A 27,901-nucleotide genomic window follows, 5' to 3' on the forward strand; every position below is an offset into this window, starting at 1 on the left:
TCCTCCAGCCCTCTCTTCTTTCCTTTTCTCTTTCATGCTAGCTTATGCGTCAGTTCCTGAAAAGTGGGGAAACTTCCTGACACAATGAAGTCACCCAGAGGGAGGCTAGACCCCATCCTGAGCACTAGGTTGGGACCCTGAGGCCTGGCGTGCCCTGCAGCTTGGGAGGGGGGAGAAAGAGACACCTTGAATTTCCCTGCCTACCGGCATACAGCTAACCATGTCCCTGGCGGAGGCCATCAGACTCTGGAATGAAGGGGTGCTGGCGGCCGACAAGAAGGACTGGAAAGGTGCTCTGGAGGCCTTCAGCGAGGTGCAGGACCCCCACTCGAGGATCTGCTTTAACATAGGCTGTATGTACACCATCCTGGAAAACATGCCAGCAGCCGAGCAGGTGAGTTGAGGGGCCCTTGTGCAGGGAGCTTTTCTGTCTGCTGGAAACCTCACCTCCCAAAGCTATAAAAGAACAAAAGCCCTTCAGAACTGCTCCAGGAGGCCCCATCTAACAGCTGGCCTGGCAGTTTTAAAAGCTCCCAGGACAGGTTTTTCTGAGCCACCTGGGTGGGGCTCTGTTCTTTCCAATAACTGCACATAACCTAAGGCCATCCTGTAACCTCTTTGTGAAGCCTCCTTCAGTTAGGTTTTACCAACTCTTGCTGGACACCTGCTTTCTCTGTCTTACCACCCTGTGCCCACTTGTAAGGTGCCTCTTACAGCTTCCAGGGACTCAGCATCTGGTCAGTTTGGCTCAAACAATTCTGATCACCGATGCAGGGAGCTCTTCTAAGGATGCCGAGGCCAGCTGATGGAAATCACACTGTAATTGAGCCATGAACTCCACCAAGGGTATGGGGCATTTTAGCTCCCCCCCCCCAAATTTGAGACAAGGTTTCTCTGTGTAGCCCTGGCTGTCCTGGAAATTGCTGTGTAGACCAGTGTGTCCTCACAGCCTGAGATCTGCCTGCCGCTGCCCCCGGAGTGCTGGGATTAAAGGAGTTTGATATGACCACCCAGCTTCTTTATTGACTGACTGACTACTGACTTGATTGATTAGTTGACTGACTATGTATGTATGTGTGTGATGGGGTGGGGGTGGGTACATATGCCATGGTGAACATGTTAAGGTCAAAGGACACCTTGGTGGAGTTCTCTCTTTACATCTTTACCTGGTTCCATTGATCAACCCCAGATCGCCGGGATTGCACAGCAAGTGTCTTTACCTGCTCAACCATCTCAAACACTGTCCACCCTGATTGTTTGCTTCCTTGCTTTTTGAAGTAGGGTCTCTTTTTGATCCAGGATTTGCCTATTACAGTAGGCTGGCTGGAGATCCTATCTCCATTTCCCCAGCATTGAGATTAAAGCACATGGCCCCACACCTGGCTGAGGTCACATGCAGCTCCTCATGCTGTGAGACACACATTTTAGCTACTAACTCTTCTCCCCAGCTCTCCCCCCTTTTCCCCCAGCCCCTCCCCATTACCCCTCTCTCCCCATCTCCACGCCCCCTCCCCCCCCCACGCCACTTCTAAGGAAACAGTTCCCACCAGCTATCCCCTGAGCAGCAGGTGAACGAACATTGTCCACACATTCACATCTGGGCAGGAAAACAGACCGAGACCTTGCCTTGATATCTTCAGGCTCTCTGTCAGCAAGCTGGCCCAGCCCCTGCCTGGAGGGAAGACTTCCCCTCCACTTCCCCTCAGGGGCTGGCTGCATCCTGAGAGCTGTGAAGACAGCACTCTGTGGAGAGAGGAGGCAGCTATCCTGCATGAAGCTCTTCTGCTGGCCCTGGGTGCTCACACCTTGGCCTGACCTGGGACTCTTGGCCAGGCTGATCCACAGGTCACCTCACACACTCAGATCAATAGCTTCTTCTACTCTTACTGGTCAAGATTTCTCCTCCCATTCTTCTATTGCTGGTTCCCTCATCATCTCTGCCCTTGTTTGCCTGTTAAATCATTTATTGACAACATTATCCATGTATTCTTGTTATTATTTTAGTGATATACTCATACAATAAATTTATATCAAGCAAATACAACTTATTTTAACTATATCACATTCATTTTACTTTTATTATTGTTTTTAATGTGAGTGGGTGTTTTGATAGCCTGTATGTTTTGACACCATGTTCATACCTGATTTTCAAGGAAGCCCCTAAAACTAGAATTACAGATGGTTGTGAGCTAACATGTGAGTGCACTCTTAACTGCTGAGATATCTTTCCAACTCTATCACTTACTTTATATAGGGGAAAAAAAAGTTCAGGGAGATTAGATAATTTACCACAGGCTATAAAATGAGGAAATAACACCCCAAGGCATTGCAACCCAAGATGTCTGTAGCCCAGGTCTATTTTGTCACCTTGAGTTGCTGAATCATTCTGACAGACCTGCCTGCTCACCCTGGGGCTACTCTTATACTTCCTCTCTGCCTGGCTCTGCGGTCATGTATGGACCCTTCTTCCTGCAGGCCTTCACCAAAAGCATCAACAGAGACAAGCACTTGGCAGTGGCCTACTTCCAGAGAGGAATGCTCTACTACAGCATGGAGAAGTAAGTAGTCCAATGCTATGCTCCCCACACTGGGAGAAGGTGCCAACAAGTCTGACAGATGGGTCTTTGTGATGGTGTACCTAGCATTATAGGTACCCTCCAGCCTTAGTGGGAAGCAAAGCTGGCTAGCTTTTTCTGGGCAGTCATGCAATAAATAGCACGCAAAAGGCTTTTCTGGGGAAGGGAGGCAAGCCTGACCACATGTAAGTCATCTGGGCACAACCACTAGCTGTCTGTTAGCTGCTGGGCCTCGAACCAGTATCTCTAATGAGGACACCCACTGTGCCTCTTTGTGAGGGACTCAGTAGTCCCCAAACAAGAGTCATTGTGAAATCAAATTAACCCTGGCTTCATCCCTGCTGAAAGTTGTCTGCTAAGCCCAGTTCAAACTATTGGGTGGGGTTTGGGGGATGATCCAACACAAAAATAAAAATACAAACGGTTAGCCTCGTGTGTAAAAATTGATACAAATAGTGTATATATTCCATTAGAAAAAGTTCTCAGTGGGTGGCAAATAAAAAAAAAAGGTTTCAAAGCATTGTATTAGCACAAAGTCCACTTGTTACACAAACTATAGATTGGAAGGGATGGGCTGAAAGACCCATGGAGGGTGTGGACCCTCACGCCCCCACTTAGGAAAGGCGTCCCCCCCCCCCCAAATCACTAGCGAGAAGCGGTCTTGATGCAAAAGCATGAGGTATTTTATTTCCAGTGCACTGGGGTCCGCAGCCATACTCCACATGGGGTGGAGGACTGGGAACCCTGGGTACAGGGTTCAGACAGCTTTTATAGGGTTACAACAAAGCCCAGGCATCACAAACCAGTCATCTCATAGTATCCAGTGTGAACCAATCAATTTGAACTATCCAAGCCCGCACTTAGCCCAGGAAGTCTGCTTTCGCTAGGCCTTCTGGGTAGTGTAACAAGGCTCATTTCCTGTTCATTCACTCACAGGTGCTGTGGTACATCCGCCCTGTCATAAACAGTCAAGAATGTGACCTTTTGCCTACTCACTGCTAGGGGGCAGAGTCTAGGGAAAATTAGGCTAAATTTTCCATCCTTACAGGGCCAATGAATGTATCATCACTTCTGGATGGTGGGATGATAGTGAGGTCCCTCCCTCTATCACACTGTGTATGTTTTGGGTTATTTACAGTCAATAAAGCAGTAAAAAGACACAGACACAAAAATTGAGAGACAGAGACAGAAAAGAAGGGGGGGGGGGAGGAAGGAAAGAAGGAAGGAAGGAAAAAAAAAAAGTCAGTCATGGTGGTACATGTCTTTAGTTTCAGTACTCGGGAGGCAAAGGTAGGAGATCTCTGAGTTCGAGACCAGCCTGGTCTACAGAGTGAGTTCCAGGATGGCCAGGGCTATGTAGAAAGACCCTTTCTTGAAAAACATGACAGATACTAAAAAGACAAAACTACAAAATGAATTTTAACCTCAACCCCCTTCTTTCCCTTAAATGCCCCCAAAAAACAAGTATATAAATAACAAAGGGGTGATGTTAAAAACATGATTTTTCAGACAGCAAACTGGCACAGGAGAGTATCTCTGTGTGTGCACAAGTTCTAAGGAAAAGGAGACTGGCGGAGAGAAAGAAAGAACTTTCCAACAGTGAAACTGGCCTGAGAGGTGTGGGTGGGCACAGGGCACGGAAGGATGCTGCAGAGGACAGCCTGAGTGGGGAGGGAGCTGGATGATGACTCCCTGGACATTCTCAAGCAGATCACGGAGACAGGGGCTTTTTTCAGTCACTCTAGAATATGAATTAAAGGGAACAAGACAGGTGCCTGGAAAATCGATTTGGAAGTGAACACAGTTGTCCTGGTGGCAAATGAGGGTCTGACTCGGGGAGGCACTGGAGAAAAGGACAAGAAAGAAATGGATTTTGGAGGGGGTCATCCTGACAAGGCGACCAGCCTGGGGCAGGCGTGTTCTGAGCAGATTCTGCCACGACAGACAGCAGCTGCCTGGTCCCTCCCATCAACCTCTCCACCTCTGTTTGCTTTTGAGACAGGGTTTTGTATAGTAATGTCTGTTAGCTGAGGATGACCTTGTCATCCAAATCCTCCTGCCTTCAACTCCCAAGTGCTGGGATTACAGGCATAAACCACCACGTCTGGCTTTTTTTTTTTTTTTTTTTAAGTCATTCGAAATCTTAGCCTTCCAGGAAGGCTCTGGAACTTCCAGATATTTTCCTATAGAAATTCCTTCTGGATGTCTGTTCTCTATTCTGCTGTCTCTTTACCATGAGTTATTGGATCTAGTGAAAAGGATGGCCTTGGAGTTTGTCTTTTGAGGTTAAATAGGCTGGGGTGGGCTGTGCTGGGCTGCGGCTGGCCTCTGTATATATTCTGGACTTCTGGAGAAGATACTGGGTTCAGGAAGCAGGGTGAGAAGATCGTGTTGAGAAGTGAGCAGCCACACTGTCTACAACAGCCACCTCCACCTCTCCCCCACTCCAGCCCTCTCTCCCAAGGCACTCCGTGTCTGTGGCTATTCTTCCAAGAAGACTCATTTTACTCTCACTCAAGCAGGTTAACTGACCACATCTAAACTTTGAAGTTCTCTGCGCACTGGTGGCTGTTCTTAATGACAGCTAAGCATTGCACTACTTAGACTGACAATACCCTCAGATCAAAGCCTTCCAGGGTCACTCACTGAACACAGACTTGGCTGCTTTGCTCATTTGGCAGGCCAGCAGAACCCCATAATCTGCCTTGTCTCTGTCTTCCCGGATCTAAGATTACAGGACATACTGACACAATTGGCATTTTTTTTAAAGATTATTTTAAGTGTTCAAGTGTTTTGCCTGCAGGTATGTATGGGGGTCACGTACATGCCTGGTACCCCTGGAGGTCAGAACTTGCTTCAGATCCCCAGGAACTGAAGTTGTGGATGGTTATGAGTTATCATGTGAGTGCTGGAAGGAAACCCCAGTCCTCAGCAAGAGCAGCCAGAGCTCTTAACCACTGAATCATTTCTCCAGTTGCGTGTCTTTGTTTTTGTGAGTCCTCGAGATCTGAACTCAGGTCTTCATGTTCCAGAAATAAATGCTTTACAACTGTGCCACCTCCCTAGCTCCCCTTTTCATTTTCTTTTCTCTACGTTTGTTTTTTTCTTTACGTTTGTTTGTTTGTTTGTTTGTTTGTTTGTGAGTGTTTCCGTAGCTGAGGCTAGCCTTGATTTCTTGGTCCTTCTGCCTCCACCTCCCAAACTCTGGGATTATCCATGTCCACGAATCTTGACAAACCCACACTTGTTGGATTAATTAAATGGATGTAAGCAAGTTTCTGCTTCAAGGAAGGTGTAGATGACAAGGGGAAATCTGTCATCTGCTGGTGATCATGGTACAAAGTTGGGCAGGCTTGAAGGACATGGTGACCAGATGGGTGACTTAGTGCTGAATGGGTTGGGCACTTATTCCCACTGCAGAGTGGGGTTTAACAAGGGTCACACTAAGGAAGGTTCTTTCCCCTCGACCACCCCCTCATCTGGCTTCAGTGTTGTGTTGCTTTTTTGTCTTCAGTTCTAACACAACAAAGCCAGAGGCATTTCCCAAGCAGCAGATGGTAGCTCAGGATGATTCCCTCCATCCCATCAAATCATCTGTCCCCCACCTTTGCCATCCCAAAAATGGGAGGGTCTGTAAGTTGTCTTTCATACCATGGACCTCCTGGATCTTAGGATTGTGGAAATAAGATCGTGGTGAGACCTTTCAGAATAAGGTGGAGCTGACCTAGACAGAGGAGGAAACCAGGCCTTCTTTCTGCTGGGCGGAAGTGGGAAGATTGGGCCTGTCTACCTGTCTACCCTGAAACTGTTACCCTGGAGAGCGCTGAGCATATGAGCTCTGGGATTCTACACTCTCTCTCTCTCTCTCTCTCTCTCTCTCTCTCTCTCTCTCTGTGTGTGTGTGTGTGTGTGTGTGTGTGTGTGTGTGTGTGTGTGTGTGTTGGGAGCAGAAGCAAGCAGCAGCTCCAGCAGTTGCTAAGGTGCCTTTGCAGGGCCTGTTACAGGAATGACAAGGGAAAGTACGCTGGAACAGAGAGCCCTCCCACCCTGGGGTGTGGCAGCTTCTAGGCAGACTTCTAAGGAAGCTTCCAGATGGCACAGAAGATGACTTTGAAGCAGGCCAGCAGGATCCAGGGCTGAGTCTCTTTCAGGCTTTTCCTAAGAACTGACCCTATTCAGACCCTTGCAGTGATGTCCAGAGCGGTGTGAAAGCTGAGTCCCCGCCATGGGTAGGCTGAGGTCCACAAGCACAGGGATGAGGAGAGAAGATGCAGCAGGGCAGGAGGGGCCGCCAAGCAGATGATTTGTGGGAAGCCAAGTTTAAAAGTGGACATCAGGGCTGGAAATGTAGCTCAGTTGGTAGAGGGTTTACTTAACGTGCAAGAAGCCCTAGGCCACTTGATCCCCACCATAAACTGGATGCAATCCAACATTCAAGAGGCAGAGGCAGAAGGATCAGAAGTTCAAGGTTATCCCAGGTTACATACTGAGTTCAGGTCCAGCCTGGGCTATTGGAAGACCCTAGTTCAAAAGACAAACAACAGCAAAAAATGGACTTTAGCGGGGTTAACCCCACCCAGCTTTTTCACACAAAACAAGCATCTGGGTAAGCTGTCTTCTTCACACTGTGGACATCTTGATGAGACAGAGAATGACATGGAGGGCTTTGCTGAGTCCCTGCAGTGCCAGGTAGACTTGGGGCATCTCCACAGCTGCAGACACCTGCTCAGCCAGCCAGCTCCTCGGGGAGCAGGGCACATTTGTCAGTGCTGATGACTGACAGCGTACCCGCTGAGATTTCTCCAGCTCCCAAACAGGCTGTGGAGCGCGGTGGAAACTGCATCTGCTCAGGGAGCAGCACACCTGTGCCCCCACCTGCCCCTCCTTGCTTCAGGGACACAGACAGCCACACACAGCCTGCATATTTACAGAGAGGGGTCCTGGAAGCCTACCCTCTCCTACTTCACAGGATGGCCCAGAGACATCTGCGAGTAACTTTTCCCTCTTTCCCCAAAGTGTGAACAGGAGGAAAGGGGCCACAAAATTGAGAGCTAGACTGAACTTAGCAGAAGACGGCTGTAGGCAGGAGGAGGATGCCCAAGCTATGGCTGTGACAAGGAACCCTCCCACCCCACCCCACCCCATACCTCCTCCCACCTCCCCCCTGCTAGCAGCTGTGTCCAGCAGATATGATCTTGAGTGAGGGTGGTAGGGACTGCTTTGAATCTGCCCCTAGAATCTTCCAAAGAGAAGCAGTGTGGGCAGGTGCGGTACTGCTTGGAGCTCTCCAGGGAGAGTGGGAGCTGTGTATGAAGGTCACCGGGGTCATCAGAAGGTGGGAAATGTGTACACAGCCCCATAGAGAAGAAAATCCCCATTACTGTCATAGATTGAGGTTCTCCAGGGTGCAAACTCACACCTCCTCTGTCGAGTGCTTGGCCTCAGGGTTGGAATGGATGGAGAATGGGGAAGCACAGAGACATGTACTCTGCATTTCTTTCTCCGTGACCTGGATGGACGGACTGACTTACTTCTCCCTGTCCTGCAGATACGACTTAGCTATCAAAGACCTTAAAGAGGCCTTGACTCAGCTTCGAGGGAACCAACTGATAGACTACAAGATCCTGGGGCTGCAGTTCAAGCTGTTTGCCTGTGAGGTAAGGTGGCCTGCAGAGGACATTTAGGAAGTGGTGGTCCTGTGAAGGCGTGCTAAACTCATGCTGACTCATGTGCCTCGAGTCTCAGGCTCTCTGTTAAGAAAACATCCAGAGATAAGGTATTTGCTGGGCCTGTGTGAGGGCCTGATCCCAACATGGACAAGGGAAGAAAGGAGAGGGAATGAGAGGGGAGGAGAGCAGGGAGGAGGGAGGGATATCCAATGACTTCAGGCTCCTCCTAGAGTAGTTAGCTACCTGACATGAACATTTCCTTAATTTGTGGCTCAAAAGTCTGTGCAAAAAAACAAGGTTACTGTGTACTTTGAAGGGACCAGACAGGAATGTGCAGGTCTGTGAGAGTATTTGTAGACATTTGCATGTTTTATTTAGCAGTTCAATCTGACAAGCTATTTGTTCAGCATTATGCTAACAGATCCAAAAATCACAGATTCTCTGTCTGAGGAAGCCATTGTAACCCATCTGGGTACTTGGTTAACACTCAGAGAGAGAGAGTGGGTCATTCGGTACAAGTCTGCCCAGGAACAGGACAATGCACATGGTGTGGTAAAGTTCTCCAAACAAGGACAGCCTCTTTCCTGTGTTACCAAAAAGGACAGGCATGGCTGGCTTTGGCTTGTGAGTTTATGAACTTTTCTTCCCCAAATAACTTTCCCTATCAAGCTTCCAAATATAAACCGCTAGCTTGAAAACCAAAAACCCCTGCCAATGTCGTAGACCTTTATTTAGAAACATTGCTGAACCAGGCACACGAAATGAAGTGTTCCGAGGGTTGCTCAGAGCTACGAGTAAAAATAGATTGTATCACTGCCCGAATCCTTGGGGACATGTGGCCTGTTCTGCCCTGCAGCAGGCACACAGCTATGCCAGGCTCCCAAGGAAAGATGTCAACTTTACTCTGGGAATTGGCTGGTGTTGAGACCAGCTCCGGAGGACGCTGGACAAGCTGGAGCAGACACTTTGTTGCAGGGACTGTTCTTGTGGAAATTTTGACTTTCTCTCTGGCCTTTCCCACTAGATGCCAGGAGCATCTCACCTCACCTTGTGACAATCAAAATGGTCTCCAAAGATTGTCATTCATCCTGCTGAGGGCCACTTGCCACTTACACATATGGGGGGAGCAGACAGCTCTAGAAAAAAGGATTGTGCCCTGTGGTAGCAAACAGAACTTCACAGGAAGGAGTCCCTACTGTGGTTAAGGTTGAAATGACCCAGGGAGCAGGAAATCAGTCATATCCCTACTTACAATTTCTTATGATGGCACCTCAAGGCCTTGGTTACAGGGAAAAGCCTCAAGAGAAGATGACTGAGAAAAAACTCCAAAGCTCCCTGTGGTCTCTTTTCTGTCCTCACATGTCATGGATGAGTTAGGGCAGCCAAGTTTGTGTCAGATGCCTCTCAACTTAGGACAACAGGTTCTGTCCAGGTAACTCCCTTCTCTGTCTCCTCTCTCTCCCTCTCTCTTTGTGTGTGTGTGTGTGTGTGTGTGTGTGTGTGTGTGTGTGTGTGTGTGTGCCTCTTTCCCACCCTCCCTCTTTCTGGGGCTCTTATACCCCAGGCTAGCCTTAAACTTGGTATGCAGCCAAGGATGACTTTGAACTTCCAGTCTTCCTGCCTCCCCCTCAACAGTGCTCAGAACACAGTCGTACACCTCCAGTAGTTATGTGGCACTGGGGAGAGAACCCAGGGCTTTGCACATGCTAAGCAAGCACAACTCAGCCACACCCCCAGTCCCAGTTAGGATAAAAACCCATTATTTTAAGTAAATAATGCATTTAACACACCTATACCACATACATCCTTCTTTTATGGCATACCACACTAGTGTGTCATAGGAGGAATGGAGGTCCCTGCGCTCACAGATCATCACTAGGGAAACCTGGAATGTTAAACACACAGTGTTACTCTTTCAAAGGGAAGGGTGCTTAACCATTATCCACCCAGAAGGCTGGGGGTGGACATGATTAATACCTGGTAACCTTGGTGCTGTGGCTCAAACCCCACTGGATCCTTCCCTAGACCTGTATGATGAGTTTGTTTTTCTCAGTCAATCTATAGAACCCATCTTTATGGAAGGTGTCACATGCACTTTACAAAGAGTTGCAATGTAGTCACATCTGATCTTTATTTAGTTTACTCTGTGCATGAGTGTGCACACAGGATTGACCTAATTATCACTAGACAAGTTTCCACCAAATTGTGCCATGCTTAAATATGCTGAAAATAAACCACTCAGGGTCAGACTCCCAAAGTCTGAACCAACATGGCTACCTAGTTGTGCTGAACCAAAGTACCTTCCTGCCTCCCATGGATTTTTATTCTACTTGCTCTGGTGATCACAGAGAAATCCCACCCCTACCCCTTGAAGCCTCCACACTCTCCCAGTGTGTCACTTGCTTTTCTTTGTGGTTGCATAGCTGGTTAGTAGGCAAGGTTCTATGACACTAACCAAATTGTAAGAGCACTATAGTATGTGTCATTAGCCTGGGAAAAGGACAAAATTGAAATGTGGAGCAGCTTTTCCTTACTGCATGTATTTCTCTTTTGTACTATTGTTAAGTTGAAAAAAAAATACTCTCTAGTCCAAATCCTGAATCCTGGGGGCTAGCAAGATGGCTCAGTGGGTAAGAGTTGTTTGCCATTAAGGCTGATGACCTTGGTTCAAGCCCCTGGACTCACATGGTAGAAGGAAAGGACTGACTGCTACAAATTGTCTTCTGGCCTCATGTGCCATGACTCACAAACACACACACACAATAAATCAGTGTGAAAAAATTCCTTATTTCAACCATTGTAAGCCAAAGACCTATGTAGAAGGCGCCATCTCATTGGTGCTCAGGAAGGGCAGGAAAGGTCATCTAAACTCTACTCCTGGGTTAGTTCTTCCCCTAGCACCAGCGGCAGCCCCTAACTCCGTGGAAATACCAATCTTGTCACCCAGGTGTGTCTAGGTTAGTAGAATTGTTGTTTGGCAAGAGGCCTCTATTCTTGCTACAAAACAGCCCCATGGGACTACTTATGTTTTGTCAGGACATGCCACCTGGTGTCCCCAAAGGAACATGATCTAAGAGAGGGAAGACAGAGCATCAGTGTCCTTTGGAACTCAGTGTCACACCTCTGTGTCCATAACTTTCTTTCCTCTTACTGGTGTACCCAGTTTAATTGGTTCTATGTGAAAATTTGACAGTATTATAATAAAGCAGACTGATGATCCTACAATCCAACTAAAGACCTGGAAAGTTCTGCCATTGCCTCTCCATTGCAGCTAAACTGTTCCCCTGGGCTCTGTGTGTGCCAATTCTCTTTCCAGCCCCGTTGGACTTTGACCATGGAGTTGTCTCATGCATACCACTATGTAACAGCCTTGCTTTCACGTAACCCCAGCCAGGTTCTGTTGGCTCAAGTACAGAACAATGCGTCTGGAGCATCTGCCTGCCCTGCACCTGGCCTGTGGACCCAGGTCCAATAGTAATAGCAGGAATTAGAGATTACACATCTTCATTTCTCTTCTCAACTCTGCCTCACCTCCCCAAGGGTTCCTATATTAGAGCAACACACTAGTTCTCCTCCCCTCCTGACCTAGTTGGTTGTTAGAAGAATGCACATGACACCGGCTTTACGCATTATAATGTTTTAACTCAGCCCCTATGTCTGACAGTACTCAGTGGCTAGACTAATTGTTGGCTCTTCTCTGAATGCTGGGGAAGGGGATTGTGTCACCAGACAGCATTCCCTGTGTGTACATGTGAATCCATCCTGGTACCTGGCATTGGGGTAGTTTCAAGCTTTGTCTGGGTTTTGCTTTTCTAGGTGTTGTATAATATTGCTTTTATGCATGCCAAGAAAGAGGAATGGAAAAAGGCAGAAGAACAGTTAGCATTGGCAACAAACATGAAGTCCGAACCCAGGCATTCCAAAATTGACAAGGCCATGGAAAGCATTTGGGTGAGTGTGATGATGGAAAGCGTATCCATGGAGTCTCATCTTGTTTCCTAGAACACCACGATGGGGAACATTTTTCTTTGCTGGTTCTGGTTAATAAATGTTCTTTCAACACCTTCCATCCTGAATCCGAGCTGAGAAGCCACAAGCTAGAGAACAGAACGGCATAGTCCCTGGATCTCTCATAGGGGCCCTGGGCAATGACACCGTGAAGAGAGAGGCTGTATTTTTCTGTTTACCTTTGCATCCTCACTGTTTGGCACAGTGCCAGGCTCAATGCGGCTCCCACAAAAATAATCCAGTTCTGTGAAGTAATTGTGAAAAAAATGATTATTCATAGTTTGTTTTTACTTGGGAGCAAAACTCGTTTTTCTTTCTTTGGTGATACTTTATTTTAAATTATGTGTCTATGTGTGAGAATATGCATGTATGGGTAGGTGGTCATAGCAACCAGAAGGGTGTTAGATCCTCTGGAGCTGGAGTCATACACAGTTGTGAGCTGTCCGATGTGGGTGCTGAGAAGCAAACTCTGGTCCTCTGGAAGATCAGAAAGTGCTCTTAACTTCTGAGTCATCTTCCAGCCCCCAAAAGTTGTTTTAAATAAGCTATATTTAAACACCAAGAAAGGGGCCCAAGTTTTTGTATGCCTGTGTACAAGAGCAACACTAGTCCCGGGAAGGCATTGTCACCACCCTTGCTCAGCTCTTGAGTCACTCTTGGAATGGTGCCCTCTATGTCAGAAGAGAAACTCAAGAAACCACACTGAGTGAGAAAGGTCAGTGCTCTAGAAAAGAGTGTTGGGTGAACAATACCAATGTAAGGCGATGTTAAAGCTAACTGCTTCCATGGGCAACCAAGAGCAATGGAAATAGTCTGTACTGTTTTGGAGGCCTCTTGGATGCCCCTGACTGATGGTCTTTTTATTCAGCAACCTATGACTTCTGGAATGAACATAATCCTCTGTGTAGGATAGCTCCAACAAGACCCTATTGCTTAAGACAGCACATACATGGGTCACAGGACATGGAGAAATCAGGTTGGTACTGACCAGGAAGCTTTCTCCATGCTAGCTAACTCTAATAGTACTAGAAGGTTCTATGCCAACTTCTGGGGGGGGGGTAGGCATCAATAGTCTTACATAGCTGTGAGCCTTGTGAACTGAAATAATGATCAGCGTTGGTGAGATACGCCCATGGGTACAATAGGGCATGAATGCTACGGGGTAACCAACTGCTTTATGCCTGAACTTAAGGCCCATTCCATAGGAGGAAACACATGCCTGGTACTGTGAATCTGACCAAATACCCATCGTTGGGGAACTCACAGATGCCAAAGGTAAAGCTATTACTATTGCTTTGCTAAATGGGCTAGTATCACTGTCTGAGGGTTTCTGTTGCTGGGAAGAGACACAATGACCATGGCAACTCTTAGAAAGGAAAACATTTCAGTGAGGCTGGCTTACATTTTCAGAGTTTTAGTCCATTATCGTCATGGCAGGAAATGGTGGCATGCTTGCAGACATGGTGCTGGAGAAGGAGATGAGAATTCTACATCTTGATCCAAAGGCAACAGGAAGTGAATGGTTTCTACACTGAACATAGCTTGAACACCCCCACAGTGGCACAGTACCAATGAGGCCATGGGTACTCTAACAAAGCCAAACCTCCACTACTGCCACTCTCTATGGGTTTATGGGGGCTAACTACATTCAAACTACCACAGTCACACTGCCCTGGAAACTTGTGTCCCTATACCCATAGTTTACTGCAGCTCTCAGTTCTTCCTGTGCAATGGAGCTGTGGATGGTGGTTAACACACATGGTGTTGACACAGACAGTACCACAATTACTCCAAGTGCAGAGAATCAATGACTGAGTAGTGCTCAGTCACAAATGGGACATCTGTGTCACATTCTAGCCCCAAGGCTCAAGACCATCACAGAAGAGGTAGTCAGAAAAAAATTGTAAGATCCAGGGGTCATGGAGGATCAGAACAAAATAATGGCTTATAGACAGGACAGGACCATTGCACCAAACACAGAACAGCTGTGGTTGCCTGCAGACTATCAAGCCAGTCAACACTGTAGCATGGAGTAGAAAGGGGTTCATGGGCCCATAACTGAAAAGCTATGGACAGCTGGTGGTTTCTAGAGGAAGAAAGAGCCAAATTTTAATTAAGGGCGTGACTCCTGGTAGGTCAACCATTCACCAATTGATGGTCACACACTGGAGTATATGAATAACACATATTGGAGCTGAGGGGTTATTTAAAAAAAAAAGAGGCTGGACATGATGGTACACACCTTTAATCCTAGCACTTCAGAGGCATGAACAAACAGATCTCTATGAATTCCAGGCCAGCCTAGTCTACATAGTGAGGTCCAAGCCAGTTAAGGCTATACAGTAAGACTCTGTTTCAAACAAATAAACAAAGGACACTAAATTATGGGGAGAAAAGAGGTGAGGGTAGATCTGGTAGGAGTTAGGGCTTGGGTGAATAAGATCAAAACAGAAATTCCCAAAGAATTAATAAACCCGACTGCTCCTGCTAGCCCTCTAGAATGACAAGTCTCTATGGTTTGAAAAAGATGTTCTCTTGAGATTTTTTTCCCAGAGGTCCATTTGAAGAGGAAAGCAAGAATGATTTCATCACTTGCATTTTCAGATGAGGAGATACAATCATGAGAGATGAATAGATGTTTTAGTCAACCAACGGGCCACATTCCACAGGGCTGAACTACCAAGGTTGTATAAGTACACTCTATGATGCTCACACAAGGTCACCTAACAGCACATTGCTTAGAATGAACCCAATACTGCTGAGTGACTCGTGATTGACTGTCCATTCTATTACAGAAGCAGAAACTGTTCGAGCCCGTCCTGATCCCCGTGGGTAGGCTGTTCCGGCCAAATGAGAGGCAGGTGGCTCAGCTGGCCAAGAAGGACTATCTGGGCAAGGCTACAGTAAGTGGGACCACTCATCTTCCCACCTCTCCTGTGCCTTGGACCACATGGGGCCAGGCAGAAGGGATTCAAGAAGACACTTCCCTGCTATGGTGTTCAGGGGTGGCAATGAGGATCCTGCTGACAGTAAGGAATGAACACTTCCAGTTTCTTTCATCATCCTGGCCAGCCCTCAGTAACTCCTGAGGTTCCTGTGGAGATGTTGAGTCTCAGGACCGAGGCATAGGGTAAAAGACATAGCTAGGGCTCACCGAAAGTCGAGAGAATGTTAGGGTAGAGGGCCAGCAGGAAAAGCCCTTGGCTCAATGCTCCTGCAATTTGCTGCTCAGGATTCTGGGGAATCACTCCCCTTTTCACAGTTCTACAACTGGATTCCTTCTTCAGCAATATTTCTTCTGAATCCAGGTCTTAAATTCTTTCAGACATGACTTGAAGTGAGGCAGCAGTATCTTTTCCAAACAGCGTTTGACTTTGACAGTTTGGAAATGGGAGTTGTCCAATGACTGAGTAGCTGGAGCTGGCTGAATCACAGAGACCAACAGAATCTGTGAATATGTGAATAGATATATACAATATGATGTTTCCAGACAGTGGAATACTACTCACCCACACAAAGGATAAAGTACTAATTAATGTATGCTGCAACATGGATGAAGTTGGTGGTATAGTGGTGAGCACAGCTGCCTTCCAAGCAGTTGACCTGGGTTCAATTCCTGGTCAACCCAGCCTATCCATATTATAAGGTGTGTTTCCATAGTGTAGTGGCTATCACGCTCGCCGCACAACATGGATGAAAATGTATGCTGTCTATAAGAAGACCAATACGAATGTCACGTGCCAGGGCTGGTGAAATGGCTCAGTTGTTAAAGTGCTTTCTATGTAAGCATGAAGATCAGGTTCCAAGGAGCCACTTAATTGCCAGGTAGCCATGGAGTCCTGCCTGTAATTGCAGACTCAGAAGGTAGAGACAGGATCCTCTGAGAAAGCTGGCTGGCAAGACTAGCCACAATAGTGAGCTCTGAGTTTCACTGAGAACCTGCTTCATTGAGTTAGGAGGAAGAGTAACTGAGTATGATTCTCACATTAACCTCGGGCTTTATTTGTATGTTCACACACATAGACATGAAACACAACACACACACAAATAGGAAGAAAAGTGTGTATAGTTCTATATAAAGTCTTTAAATGGGCCAACCCATTGAGAGTTAGAAATGTATGTTGCTGGTCTAGGAGAGGAGACTGTACACTACTTCATAGGGCCAACATCTTCTTTTGGCGTGATTAAAATATTTGGCACAAGATAGCACTGCAAAGCCTAGTGGGTGTATGAAATACCATGAAAATTTTCACTTAAAATGGGCAACATGATGGTATATGAATAACAGCAATACTTCTTTCTAGGAGAGTGTGAGAGTTCTAACCCAGAAGAGGCACACGGTAATCTTTAGCTTCCATCTCCGCCTGGAAGCTACACAAGTGACGGTGGCTCTGTGGTGTGAGGCAGGAGGAGATCATGGGGAAAGACACAGATGATGGGCAAGAAGAGCCAGCAACAGCTAGCTCACCCCTCTTTGGTCTGTGTTTCAGGTTGTAGCATCCGTGGTTCATCAAGACAACTTTTCTGGCTTCGCCCCTCTGCAGCCACAGGTGAGACCAGATCTATCTGGGAAGTAGTCCCCCGTGAGAGAGCTAGGCTGACACACTGTTCATAGGCTTCCTTCAGCTGTCTCTCGACAGAGCTGAGGGGCTTGCCCTCTATCCCAGGCCCTAGTTTACATGGCTGCTGCAGACTATGACCATGTCAGCTCTTTTACATTCTCTGAGGCTAACTTGCCAGCTCTCCAAATCCCAATCCACCCTTCTCAAGTTCTAAGAGACCTGTTGATCACATTGTGAGACCCTGAACATTCTCTCAGAACACTGAAATGCACAACCTGAAAGTTTTGTGATAAAGTCTCTTTGTAGGTTCAGGAGTGTGTGTGTGTGGCGGGGTACCAGGGCACAGAGCCTGAGGTTTTGATTCTCTTGGCTCTATCCATTTGTTCATGCACAAGAGAGTCCTTTGGGGACACAGGCAGAGTACCAGCCCAAGCTGGGCTCAGACATGGTCCCCAATGACAGTGGGTCCAGAGACAGAGACAAAGCTTGTGACAGGAAGATGGTAGATTAATGAAGACCCAAGCTTGTTTGCATGACACAGGGTTGGGTAAGAGCAGTGATCAGCACTGTCGGAGGAGGAAAGGGCCTTGAACATGGTCACCTCCCTGCCTTGAGTACATACACTTTCTAGGGTAGCACTGACCTCTACCCCAAATATGGGGCAGGATGATCACTGCCTGACCATGCGACCCATGCTTGGGCAATGGGGACAGGATGAACACAGGGGCATGATGACGGCCAACATCTAGATTCCTTGTCTCCTTTTGACATGATGAAGTCAGAGAAAACCTCAGAGGCTTGCTGAACTTCAGCCCAGCTAGAGGACAAGGACATAAAGTCCCAGGTAACAGACTCTGTGACATTCAGTGCAGAACAAGAAACACGTGTTAAAGGGGATTCTAGATGGCCAGTAGATGTTGAGTTGATTTTAAATGTCCAGAAATGTCACACACTGTGGCAAACACTGGAAAGGGACAAGGCTCTAGGTCAGAACCCCTCCAGCAAGAACACCTTCTCCAGACACCGGGCCTGGGTCATGACTGTTGCTGTACTGGTGAAGTCCGCCCCAGACAAGCTGGCAGGCTGCTGGCTTCCCAAATTGTGCCTTTCTCCCAGAAATGCAGTCTGTGGTTTGGGATCTGCAGTAATGATCAAATTACCATTAACAACGTTCTGTTTTCTCCTCCCTCCTCCCTTTCTTCATTTTTCCTGAATGTCCCACAGGCAGCGGAGCCTCCACCCAGACCCAAAACCCCAGAGATCTTCAGGTACATTCTGTTGAGATCTGTGTGGAGAATGCCTACACTTTTTGCCTGACTTGATGACAGTAAGGGTGTGCAGAAATAAAGATGGGGTCAGGTCCAAACCCTGTGTCCCTTTCTAGGACGTTAGCCTCCTCCTGCTTTCAAGGCTAGAACCAAATGATGGAGTTGGGAGATAATTGTCCTCCTTGTGGTGGGGTGGCCACTGGGGGGCCTAGCTGCAGTAACCTGCTATCCCAATGGGCATGGCCCCTGATAGGATGGGAGGTCATTAAAATGTGAAGTGTGTCCTCTGGAACAGGGCCCAGGTCAGAGGTGAGAAGTCAGTTTTGTATCGACTCTCTAGATTCTGGAAACTATCACAGAGTCTTGTTTCCTGTGTGAGTGCCTTCACACACAATTGACACGTGTTTTCTGAAAAAGGGGAAAGACTCAAGAAAAGGAAGTCACTCTGTAAACCGAGCAGCAGAGTGGCCTCACCTCAGATTTCTTAAGAGCTCCCTCTGAAGAACAAAGCAAGCTTAGTTCCCCCTCTGATGGGCGTCAAAAAAGTGTTTGTGTGTATTGTAGGTGATCCCAAAGTGAGGGGCTGAAGGGGTCCATTCCCAAGCCCTCTAGACTGGAGGATGAGTTCCCCACATCACCAGGCCCAGTGGGCATGAAAAGGTGGAACCTGACACCCATCTGTGGGCAGTTTCCAAGGCAACTTCATGCATACATTCCAGGTGACAGAAAGGAACCCCTCCAGGTGTAGGGTAACCAGGGCCTGGGGGGCGGGGGCAGTGAAGGGGAAAGGGCAGGCCTAACATAAAGCAAAGCGTTGCAGATCCTCCATTGTGCCTCCCAGCGCCAGGCTCTCCATCCCCTTCCCACAATTCCCTGATTTCCACTTGTGCGATTCCCCTGGCCATCCTTCCTGTCCACCCCAGCCAGAACCTGGGAACTAACTTTCTCCTTATCAGGGAAGGGAGGATGAGGACTGCCGGGCCGAATTATCTGGTAGTGGTCCTGGTGATGGCATCCCACTGTTTTCCTCAGTGTCTTCCTTTATAAACAGTCTTGCCATTTCACATGCCTGTGGCCTACCGCGACCCCAAACTACAAAGTTCCAAAAGTGAACCATTAGCTTTATGTTGGGTGTGGGAGCACAAGCCTGTGATCCTAGCATACAGGAGGACTGCCACCAGTTTGAGGCCAGCCTGGTCTATTTAGGGAGTTAGGGGCCAGTGCGAGCTAAATAACAAGGCCCTCCCTGCTGAAAAACAAGCAAAGAAACAACTAGCAGATGTTTTAAATTGCTCTACATTCTGAACGCTGGGAGGAAAATCCCCTGCATCTAGAGTGGGTGTGTATCATGCTGTATATGCCACCTGTCACTTGGAAGTCACCTGGCTAAGCATGACTGTCTGTCACACCAGGAAAGGGAAAGGGGGGTGGTGAGGGGGTGGGAGAGTGAAACAGAACACCCGTGACATGAAAGCAGGAGGCTGGGCTATTTGTGTTTAAAGGGGCACAAGGGTAGACGTGGGATTAGAGAGAAAAGGGGGGAGGAGAATCAACAAAATCAATTTTCATTTGAAAAATGTCATAATGAGACCGAATACTGTGCATGTTAATTAAAACAATAAAACAAAACAAAACAGAATCAAAACGACATGACCAGCAAGCAAGGTGGAAGGAGAGCAATAACTCAAAAATTATCCTCTGACTTCCATTCGCACACTGTGGCAATATGTCCCCCAGACACAACAAATAAGAAAATAAAAATGGAAATAAAATAAGTTCAGTAAAATAAAGCAACGATAGTATCTTTTGAAAAGGATTGTCACGGTATTATGGTGCTTGATCAAGTACCCCCTGTGTTGATTAATAATGGACCCAAAACACAAGAGTAGTGCCAACACCAGCAATCTGTTTATGCCAAAGCTGTAAGGCTGTCTTTTATGTTAAAAAGTGAAAGTTGACTTAATAGGGAAAAGGGCAGGGTATAGAGGCTTATATTTCTAACCTCTGCCTCTGAGAGGCTGAGGCAGGAGGATGCTGAAAGCTCAGGCCAGCCTGAGTTACAGAGTGATATCCCATTTCAAAAAACAAAGACAATATGAAATGGATGAGTGATGGAGGCGGGGTGTTCTACACAGCGTGTTCCATTGACTAAGTGTTAACGGAAAGGAATTTGTGCTAATTCTGCTGGCACACCAGGGACTATAAGAGTTACAATGACGTGGGTGGTGTGTTCAGTTCAGACGTGCAAGCTGTCACATTTGTACACGGAGGTATAGAAGCATAGGGCATATGAGGGTTTGGTACCGTATATGGGTTCATCCATGTCTTGGATGCTTGAGTAGTATTCCCTGAGGACAAGGGGAACTCCTGTGTGGTTATGGAATACACTCACCTGCAGTTTCTCACCCAGTCCTCTCGGGATCCTATGCAGGCCAGCACCCTGCTCTTGTCCCATAGACAGTAAGATGTGGTGTTAGCGTGAGCGCCAAGCTAAGTCTCTGGCCTCCAGTGCTTCTCCTGCACTAAGGAGATATGTGTGGTCCAAGCTGAATGATGGGCTGGGTCTTCTGTGTACCCTTCAGGGCTCTGGAAGGTGAGGCACATCGAGTGCTGTTTGGCTTTGTGCCGGAGACACCAGAAGAGCTACAGGTCATGCCAGGGAACATCGTTTTTGTCTTGAAGAAGGGCAGTGATAACTGGGCCACAGTCATGTTCAATGGACAGGTATTTGGAGGGTCAGGGGGAGGTGCTAAGGGCATAGGGTCCCAGCAAAGGGCAGAGCTTTTCCATGGGACAGTATCTGCTGCATTATTTGCAGACCTGCCAAGGGCCATCATCCGTGTATTGTCCCTATGTATGACTGCAGACTGTTCTGTGTTTTGGGTACTAATGAGTCTTTGTTTTCCTTTTTTGGGTTCTGGGATGTGGCACTGCAGAAGGGGCTTGTCCCTTGCAACTACCTGGAGCCAGTTGAGCTTCGGATCCATCCTCAGTCACAGCCCCAGGTAACGCAGTGTCAAGGCCTAGCCCATCCCTTTCAACCTTCACACAGCCTTCCAGAGGGAAGAATGTGTGAGGACAGTCTCCCTGTCATGGAAGAAAGACTCACTAGCTCTGGGCCACTTGAGCTGGTATTGAATGCCTAAGCCTGAGGGGAAAAGATCAGCTATGCAAAGTAGAGGTAGCTGTTAAGAATCCACCAGACTCACTACACCCTGTGAGTCCTGGTCAGGAAGACTTGGAAAGTGAAGCCTTACCGTTAGAGCTAGGTGTTCCCAGGCACCTGTTTTCACCAGGGAGAATGATCAGTGTGTCAGTTGCTACAATTTAAAACAAAGTAAGGGCTGGGGATATGGCTCAGTTGGCAGAGTGTGTGTAGCATGCATGCGTGAAGTCCAGGGCTCAATTCCCAGCACTGAGTAATTCAGGCATGATGGCATGTGCTCCTAACACTTGGAAAGTGGAGGCAGGAGGATCAGAAGCTTGTCACCCTTAGCTACACGGCCCTCTGAGGACAGCACATGGTCTGTCCCTTTACATTGTGTAATAAGATGCACATGTGTGGAGTCCTCCCTGGTGAGTCATGAAATTGAGGCACTTCAAAGTTTCAAATGCCCTGCAGATGGGAAGCAGAATTTTCCCTTTCTCAGTACACTCTGCAGTCGAGATAGAAGCATGGCATGTCATCCCACTTTGGTAGGGTTTCAACATGGCTGGTGAGATGGCGAAGGGCCTTGTGGGCATTAGGGTTCTTATTGCTGCTATGAATTGGCCCCCTTTCCTGTATTGTATCACCTTAACTTTTAGGAAGAAATTTGTATCCAGTTTCTTTCCAGGGAAGCCCTCATGCTTTTGTCTGACTGTTTCCTCTTGTCACCTCCAGGACGACACCACCCCAGAATCTGATATTCCACCTCCTCCTAATACCAGTGCTCCAGGAAGATCCCAGTTGTTACCAGGTTGGTGGCCCTGGAAAAGGAGCTTGCAGGGATGCTTCATGATGAAGAGCTCTTCCCTAGCCACCTAGGAAATTCTGATTTCTTTACTCAGCATGACCCTTGGCTGATGACTATTTCCTCAGAGCCTGTCTTGCCTGCATCATCATCCCACTGGACGGTGATGGCAATGCCTCTCTCCCACCTGCTTGGAAATTAGTGCAGATGAAGGGGCAGTAAGTGCCTGTCGAGACAGCACTCATCAAATGACCTAAACCAGGTCCAAGAAGAAAGGCAGCAGTAACTACATTTTCTCCCCTCAGCTCTCTCCAAACCACTGAGTTATATGTGCTCTCCAGAGTTTTGGGGCATGAAGGGACCACTCACTGGATGGTGTGGATGGGAGATCTTTCCAGAAGGATCTCTCTTAAGCTGGGTACTACTGTCTGGGAAAGCAATGCCTTTTTGTTCCTAGTGAGTTTAAGCCAATTCTGATGGAGATGACGGAGGTGTCTGTCCATGACCACCTGGACATGTTATTGGAACTGCTTTTATGCTCCTCCCCTGCATACTTATTTGAGAAAGTTGCAGACCTATTGAAAAGTTGGAAGTAGGGTACAATGATTACTACAACACTTTTTCACTGGAATACATCAGCTATGGGCCAGCAGGATGGCTCCATAGTTAAAGGCACTTGCTACATAAATCTGGTGATGACTGCAATGACCAGAACCTACATAAAGCAGGCCATGGAGAATCAGCTCCACAAAGAAACTGTCCTCTGACCTCTACACGTCAGGGCATTTGCCTTCTCATGATACACACATGCTAAAACAAAAAATTTCAATGCAAACAACATGTCAGTACCTCTCTGCCCCTATGAGCCACTTAAATATGTTACAGACACACAATACAATCTGCCTGGATATAACTCCCCTACGAACAGGCATAGCTTCTGCCTAAGGAGTGAATTTCTCATCTAAGGCATCACCTATTCCACATGTAAATCCTTCAGTGGCCCTGTACAGTGTCCTTCAGAGCTTTTTTGTTCTTACCTTCCTTATCTGGAGGTTCATGAAAGGACACAATGCTGGAAAGAAAGAACTACCATATACCTAGGCCTTTGGTTGATGTTGGCAAAACGTCCCAAGTGGTTCTAATAATCAGCTGGGAGTCAATTTGTGATCAATGGTTCTCACCATTGGTGATAAATAACTTTGGTTGTAAATAACTCCTCTTGCCCACACACTGCTGTGAATATATTAAGCATTTTAAACCACAAACATACTCAAAACTATAGGACCATGAAATGGTAATGGCTCTACTGTTTCTGCCTGGAGCTTGGGCTCATGTCACCTGACTTCTCTCTCTACCTTGGATCCTACTGGTTTAATTGGCCTTTAGGCCAATCCTATGATAGCCTGAGAAGCAGAGACTGGCTGTGTCCACATGCTTGTGGTCTCTGAGATTCTTCAGAGAGTGAGATTTTTTTTTAGGTGTTAAAGGGTAAAACGTTGGGCATTGTGGATGGCAGGTACCACCATGAGTCTTCATTTACTATTTTCTTTTCCATTCAGGTCACAAGCAAAAAGAAGAGCCCAAGGTAAGTTCTTCTTCTTGTTTCCACAGGAAGATAACTTATGGGTCTGGCTTGGGTTGGGGGATGTCTTTTAAGATTGTGGAATATCAACCAAAAGGGTTGAATTAGTTGCCACATGACACTGCCTCTACAGGACAGGGACTTCTACACACATCATACTAGCCTCTAGCTGAGCACATACTGTGCCAGTGAGATGGACTAGAGCCCTCTGAATGGAAGGCATCTCGGGGAATGTGGAAACCAGCTGTTTATCAGCCCCTCCCGTTTCCCGGGCCAGTCCTGGGGGGCCTGCACACAAAGTGGAGAGAGGCTGTGGTGCTCCAGGATGCTGCTGAAAGCCTCCACCCCTAAGGTGTCCTTTGTTCTTTCTTGGTCAGGAAGTGAAGTCCAGTGTGCCCATGCCCTACATGCTCAAGGTGCATTACAAATACACGGTGGTCATGGAGACTCAGCTTGGCCTCCCCTACAGCCAGCTTCGGGACATGGTGTCAAAGAAACTGGGGCTTTTGCCAGGACACACTAAACTGAGGTAAGCCTCATGAAGGCGGCAGCTTGGGGTACAGCCAGGGTCTTGTGCAGATGCAGACTGCTGGCTATGGTGTGCTTTCTGTGCTGATACTCTCTGCCTTGCTCTTTATCCATCATCCCTGCTAGCTACCGGCCTCGGGACAGCACTGAGCTTCTGCTCCTATCGGAGGAAACCATGAAGGATGCCTGGAACCAAGTGAAAAACTACTGCCTGACTCTTTGGTGTGAGCACACCGTGGTGAGTGGAGGGAGCCAGGGCATTTAAGGCCATTTCCAACTGAATTCAGCATTGATCCAATATCTCCTACATGCCAGGCAATAGGCACAGTGACAGGGACATGGTGGCTTACAGGCTCATTCCGTTACAGCAAGGAGAGGGTTTCTCATGAATGGGGCCAGGAGTGGACAGCAAGCCTGAGCTGCCTCCACCAGTTTGGCTGGGTCAAGGATCATGGCCATCACTTTCAACAAGGACAGGGGTGACAGCACGACTAAGCTAAGCTTATACTCTTCACCTTAGGTCTCTGTGAGACACATTTAGGGGGGACAGAAAACTGAGCATTTATTCACTACGGAGAAAGCAGCCACTTCCTGAGACTTGGCATCTACTGAGAACTGCCCATGGTCATGCCCTGCGGGACCGTGCACTCCGGGAAGGAACTCTTAAAGGTCCCCAGTGCTCCTATACATGTAGGCATATCATGTTTAGGAGGCAAGGGAGAGAAAGGTCAAGGGACCTGACCTAGACAACAGAGCTGCTCAGGGGTGGAGACCCCAGCTTCATGTCTGTATTCAGTCATCATGCTGTATCGACAATACAAGCTGTCTTATAAGGCATGAAGTCAGACAGGAGTCACCTGACTTCAAAGTGAGATTCACAGGAGTCAGGAGCAAAGTTAGAGGACAGACGTGGCAGTGATGGGTGAACAGTTGAACTTTCCCCTCTTAGTTTCTAGAGAAAAGTTTGTATTTCTATTTCTTATTATGTCCCCTAAAAGGCACTCACAGTCTGTCAGCCTATAAGTGGATTTTACACATGGGTTGACCTTCCTTTTTGATTACTAAATGGTATATGCTGTACTGATAATTTCAATTTACTCTGTTGGGGGAATATTTGCCTAGAAAGGACTTTACTCTAAATGTTAATGATTTCACATAAAATGTCTTTGTAAATTATTACTTTTTCCTCCAGTGAGGCTAATCTATTTCCATCTATATACACAGATCTTCCCCATACTCCCAACATAATCTTTTTAGAGCTCCATCCAGGCTCATCATGGTTGGTGTTCTCTGCTACTGTTTTCTGGGGAGGCTGTAAATTATTCTCATTCACTAATTAGGAAAAGCAAAGCAAATAGCCATTTACTGCGTATCCACTCAGTGCAATATGTATCACCAGCCAAATTCAAGTACTTCCGCATTCTCAAAACAGTACTGCTTCAGGGTAAGTATTCAGTAAGGGCCAGTTATGATGCCACACCTCATTTCATTCTCTGGTCAGGAGAGGCTACACTGCTACTTAAGGGACCCACAGCTAGTAAATGGAAGCTGGGATAAAAACCTAGGATTGGGCTATAGACATAGCTCAGTGGTTAATAGTGCTTTCTTCTAGAGGAACTAGGTTCGATTCGCAGCACCCACATGGCAGCTCACAACCATCTGTTATTCTAGTTTCAGTTCCAGGAATTGCCCTCTTTTGGTCTTCATGGGCACCAGGCATGCATGTAGCACACAGACATACATGCAAGCAAAACATAAAAAACAAGGTGTGCAGACTCAGTTGGGGCTACTTCCTTGGGGGAGGGCATATTTATTTGTGTGTTTGTTTTTAGAGACAGGGTTTCTCTGTATTGCTTTTGGAGCTTGTCCTGGAACTAGCTCTATAGACTAGGCTGGTCTTGAACTCACAGAGATCCACCTGCCTCTGCCCCCCGTGTGCTGGGATTAAAGGCATGTGCCACCAACACCCGGCTTCTCAGAAATGTTTTTAAAAGTCATGTTCTGAAGCTTCAGAGAGTGAGGATTACCTAGAGCTAGCTCTTAGGTAGAATGGTTTAGTAAGTTTGAGATGGAGTGCAAAAGCAGAATTTCTAACAAGATCCTTAGTGTTTGTGCTAGGAAGAGTTCAGTGCCAAGAAACTTTAGGGACAGCAGGATGCCTCAGCCTGATAATCTGAGCTCAACTCCCACAGAACTGACTTGTCCAAGTTGTCCCTTGATCTCACACACCACGGCTCACAGGTACACACACACACACACACATACACACAAAGCTAGCTGAATTTATACCATAGATTGTCATTTACTTGTGCCTCAAATTATTTCCCAATATGAAGGGCAAGAACAACATCTACATTTCCCTGGGACTATTTAAAAAGATTTCAGTAAGGCAACTTAGGCCTACATAGGGTTCTGCATGCCTTTCAGTTCTATTTACATTCATTAAGTGTTTTAGGCCAATGGTAACAACTGCTTCCATTAGTGGCTTTCACTGGTCAACAAATTAACACATTTAATAGGCTCCTTGCTATTTCAGGGTGATCAAGGCTTGGTAGATGAACCCAAGGAAAGTAAAAACTTTGATGCCAATACCCAGACAGCAAAGCCTCAGCCTAAGGAAGGAAGCCAAGTAACAGCAATCTTCAGTTATGAAGCCACTCAGCCGGAAGACCTAGAGTTTGTAGAAGGAGATGTAATCTTGGTACTCTCCCATGGTAAGTCCAAGTCCACAGAACCGAACTCATGTATTAGCAAAAACAAGGTCAAGGTCAGACAGAGAACATCAACTCTTAGCCAAAAGCTTCAACTGATGTCCTAGCTTCTGGCAAAAGGAGCTAATTCAAGTGTGGGGCTTCCTCTTATCCATTCCTCTATTAGGCACAAGACCATGATAGCATCTTGGTTGTTCCAATATGTAATTGGCTTAAATTATTCTGCCATTGCTATAAACCAGGAAGCCTTTAACTGTACTTTCCAGAGAGAAGGGCAGGGCCCATCCTGAGGCTCTATGGCCTGTTTAGATGGATATAATAATTAACCAGTATCATGTGATTTGATGGCTATGTTTATTCTCTGGGTGCCCCTGTCCTTAAAATGGGAATAGCTGCTAACCGAATTACTGTGAAGTTACTTATTAAAGCTTATTTTTACAAATGTACTAAACCCAACTAACTCCAACTTTTAAGGTTTTTGATTAATCACTCACATGAAAGCATGCCCTTTCATGTTATCAGAATGTCCAGAAAAAACAAAACTCACCTGAGGATTCATGTTCAGTCCTTATATAATTCATCCTACATTTTACTGTCTTATCTACAACAGAACCTGGTAGACTTTATGTTCACTTTAACCCTAAATTACTTTCCAGTATTTGTTACCATAAACGGTGTGAACAGGGAAAGAAAACTAGCTGTGTTAAGTGCTGACCACTCATGATGGCGCCATTTTTTTTCTATATGGGGTTTTGGTAATCAATATATACTTTGCTTTTTATCAGTGAATGAAGAATGGCTGGAAGGAGAGTGTAAAGGGAAAGTTGGCATTTTCCCTAAAGCCTTTGTTGAAGAATGTGAAGCCAAGGAATTGGAAGGCACTCCCAGAGAAGTGTAAGAAGCTCTATAAGCTACAAAGCTGAAGAAAAAGAGTGCTTTTTTTTTTTTGCTAAGATTTACCCATCTCTGCTATGCACTATAAAGACATATTTGGAAATGGTCTCTAACTTAACATTTCCCTATTAAAACTGAACCCATCACACA

General features: G+C 46.8%; 1 protein-coding gene across 1 annotated transcript; it reads left to right on the forward strand.

The window, feature by feature from the left end:
- Positions 1 to 27,901, forward strand: Ncf2 (neutrophil cytosolic factor 2). The gene is made up of 15 exons (XM_051185984.1): positions 1 to 394; positions 2,476 to 2,558; positions 8,125 to 8,233; positions 12,062 to 12,196; positions 15,049 to 15,156; positions 16,744 to 16,803; positions 18,040 to 18,083; positions 20,666 to 20,807; positions 21,020 to 21,088; positions 21,967 to 22,042; positions 23,596 to 23,621; positions 23,996 to 24,147; positions 24,273 to 24,384; positions 26,683 to 26,860; positions 27,643 to 27,901. The coding sequence occupies exons 1-15, from the start codon at positions 221 to 223 to the stop codon at positions 27,753 to 27,755; spliced, it is 1,581 nt and encodes a 526-aa protein (XP_051041941.1). The 5' UTR covers positions 1 to 220; the 3' UTR covers positions 27,756 to 27,901.

The sequence above is a fragment of the Phodopus roborovskii genome, unplaced genomic scaffold (assembly GCF_943737965.1).
Source record: "Phodopus roborovskii unplaced genomic scaffold, PHOROB, whole genome shotgun sequence".
Taxonomy (NCBI): domain Eukaryota; kingdom Metazoa; phylum Chordata; class Mammalia; order Rodentia; family Cricetidae; genus Phodopus; species Phodopus roborovskii.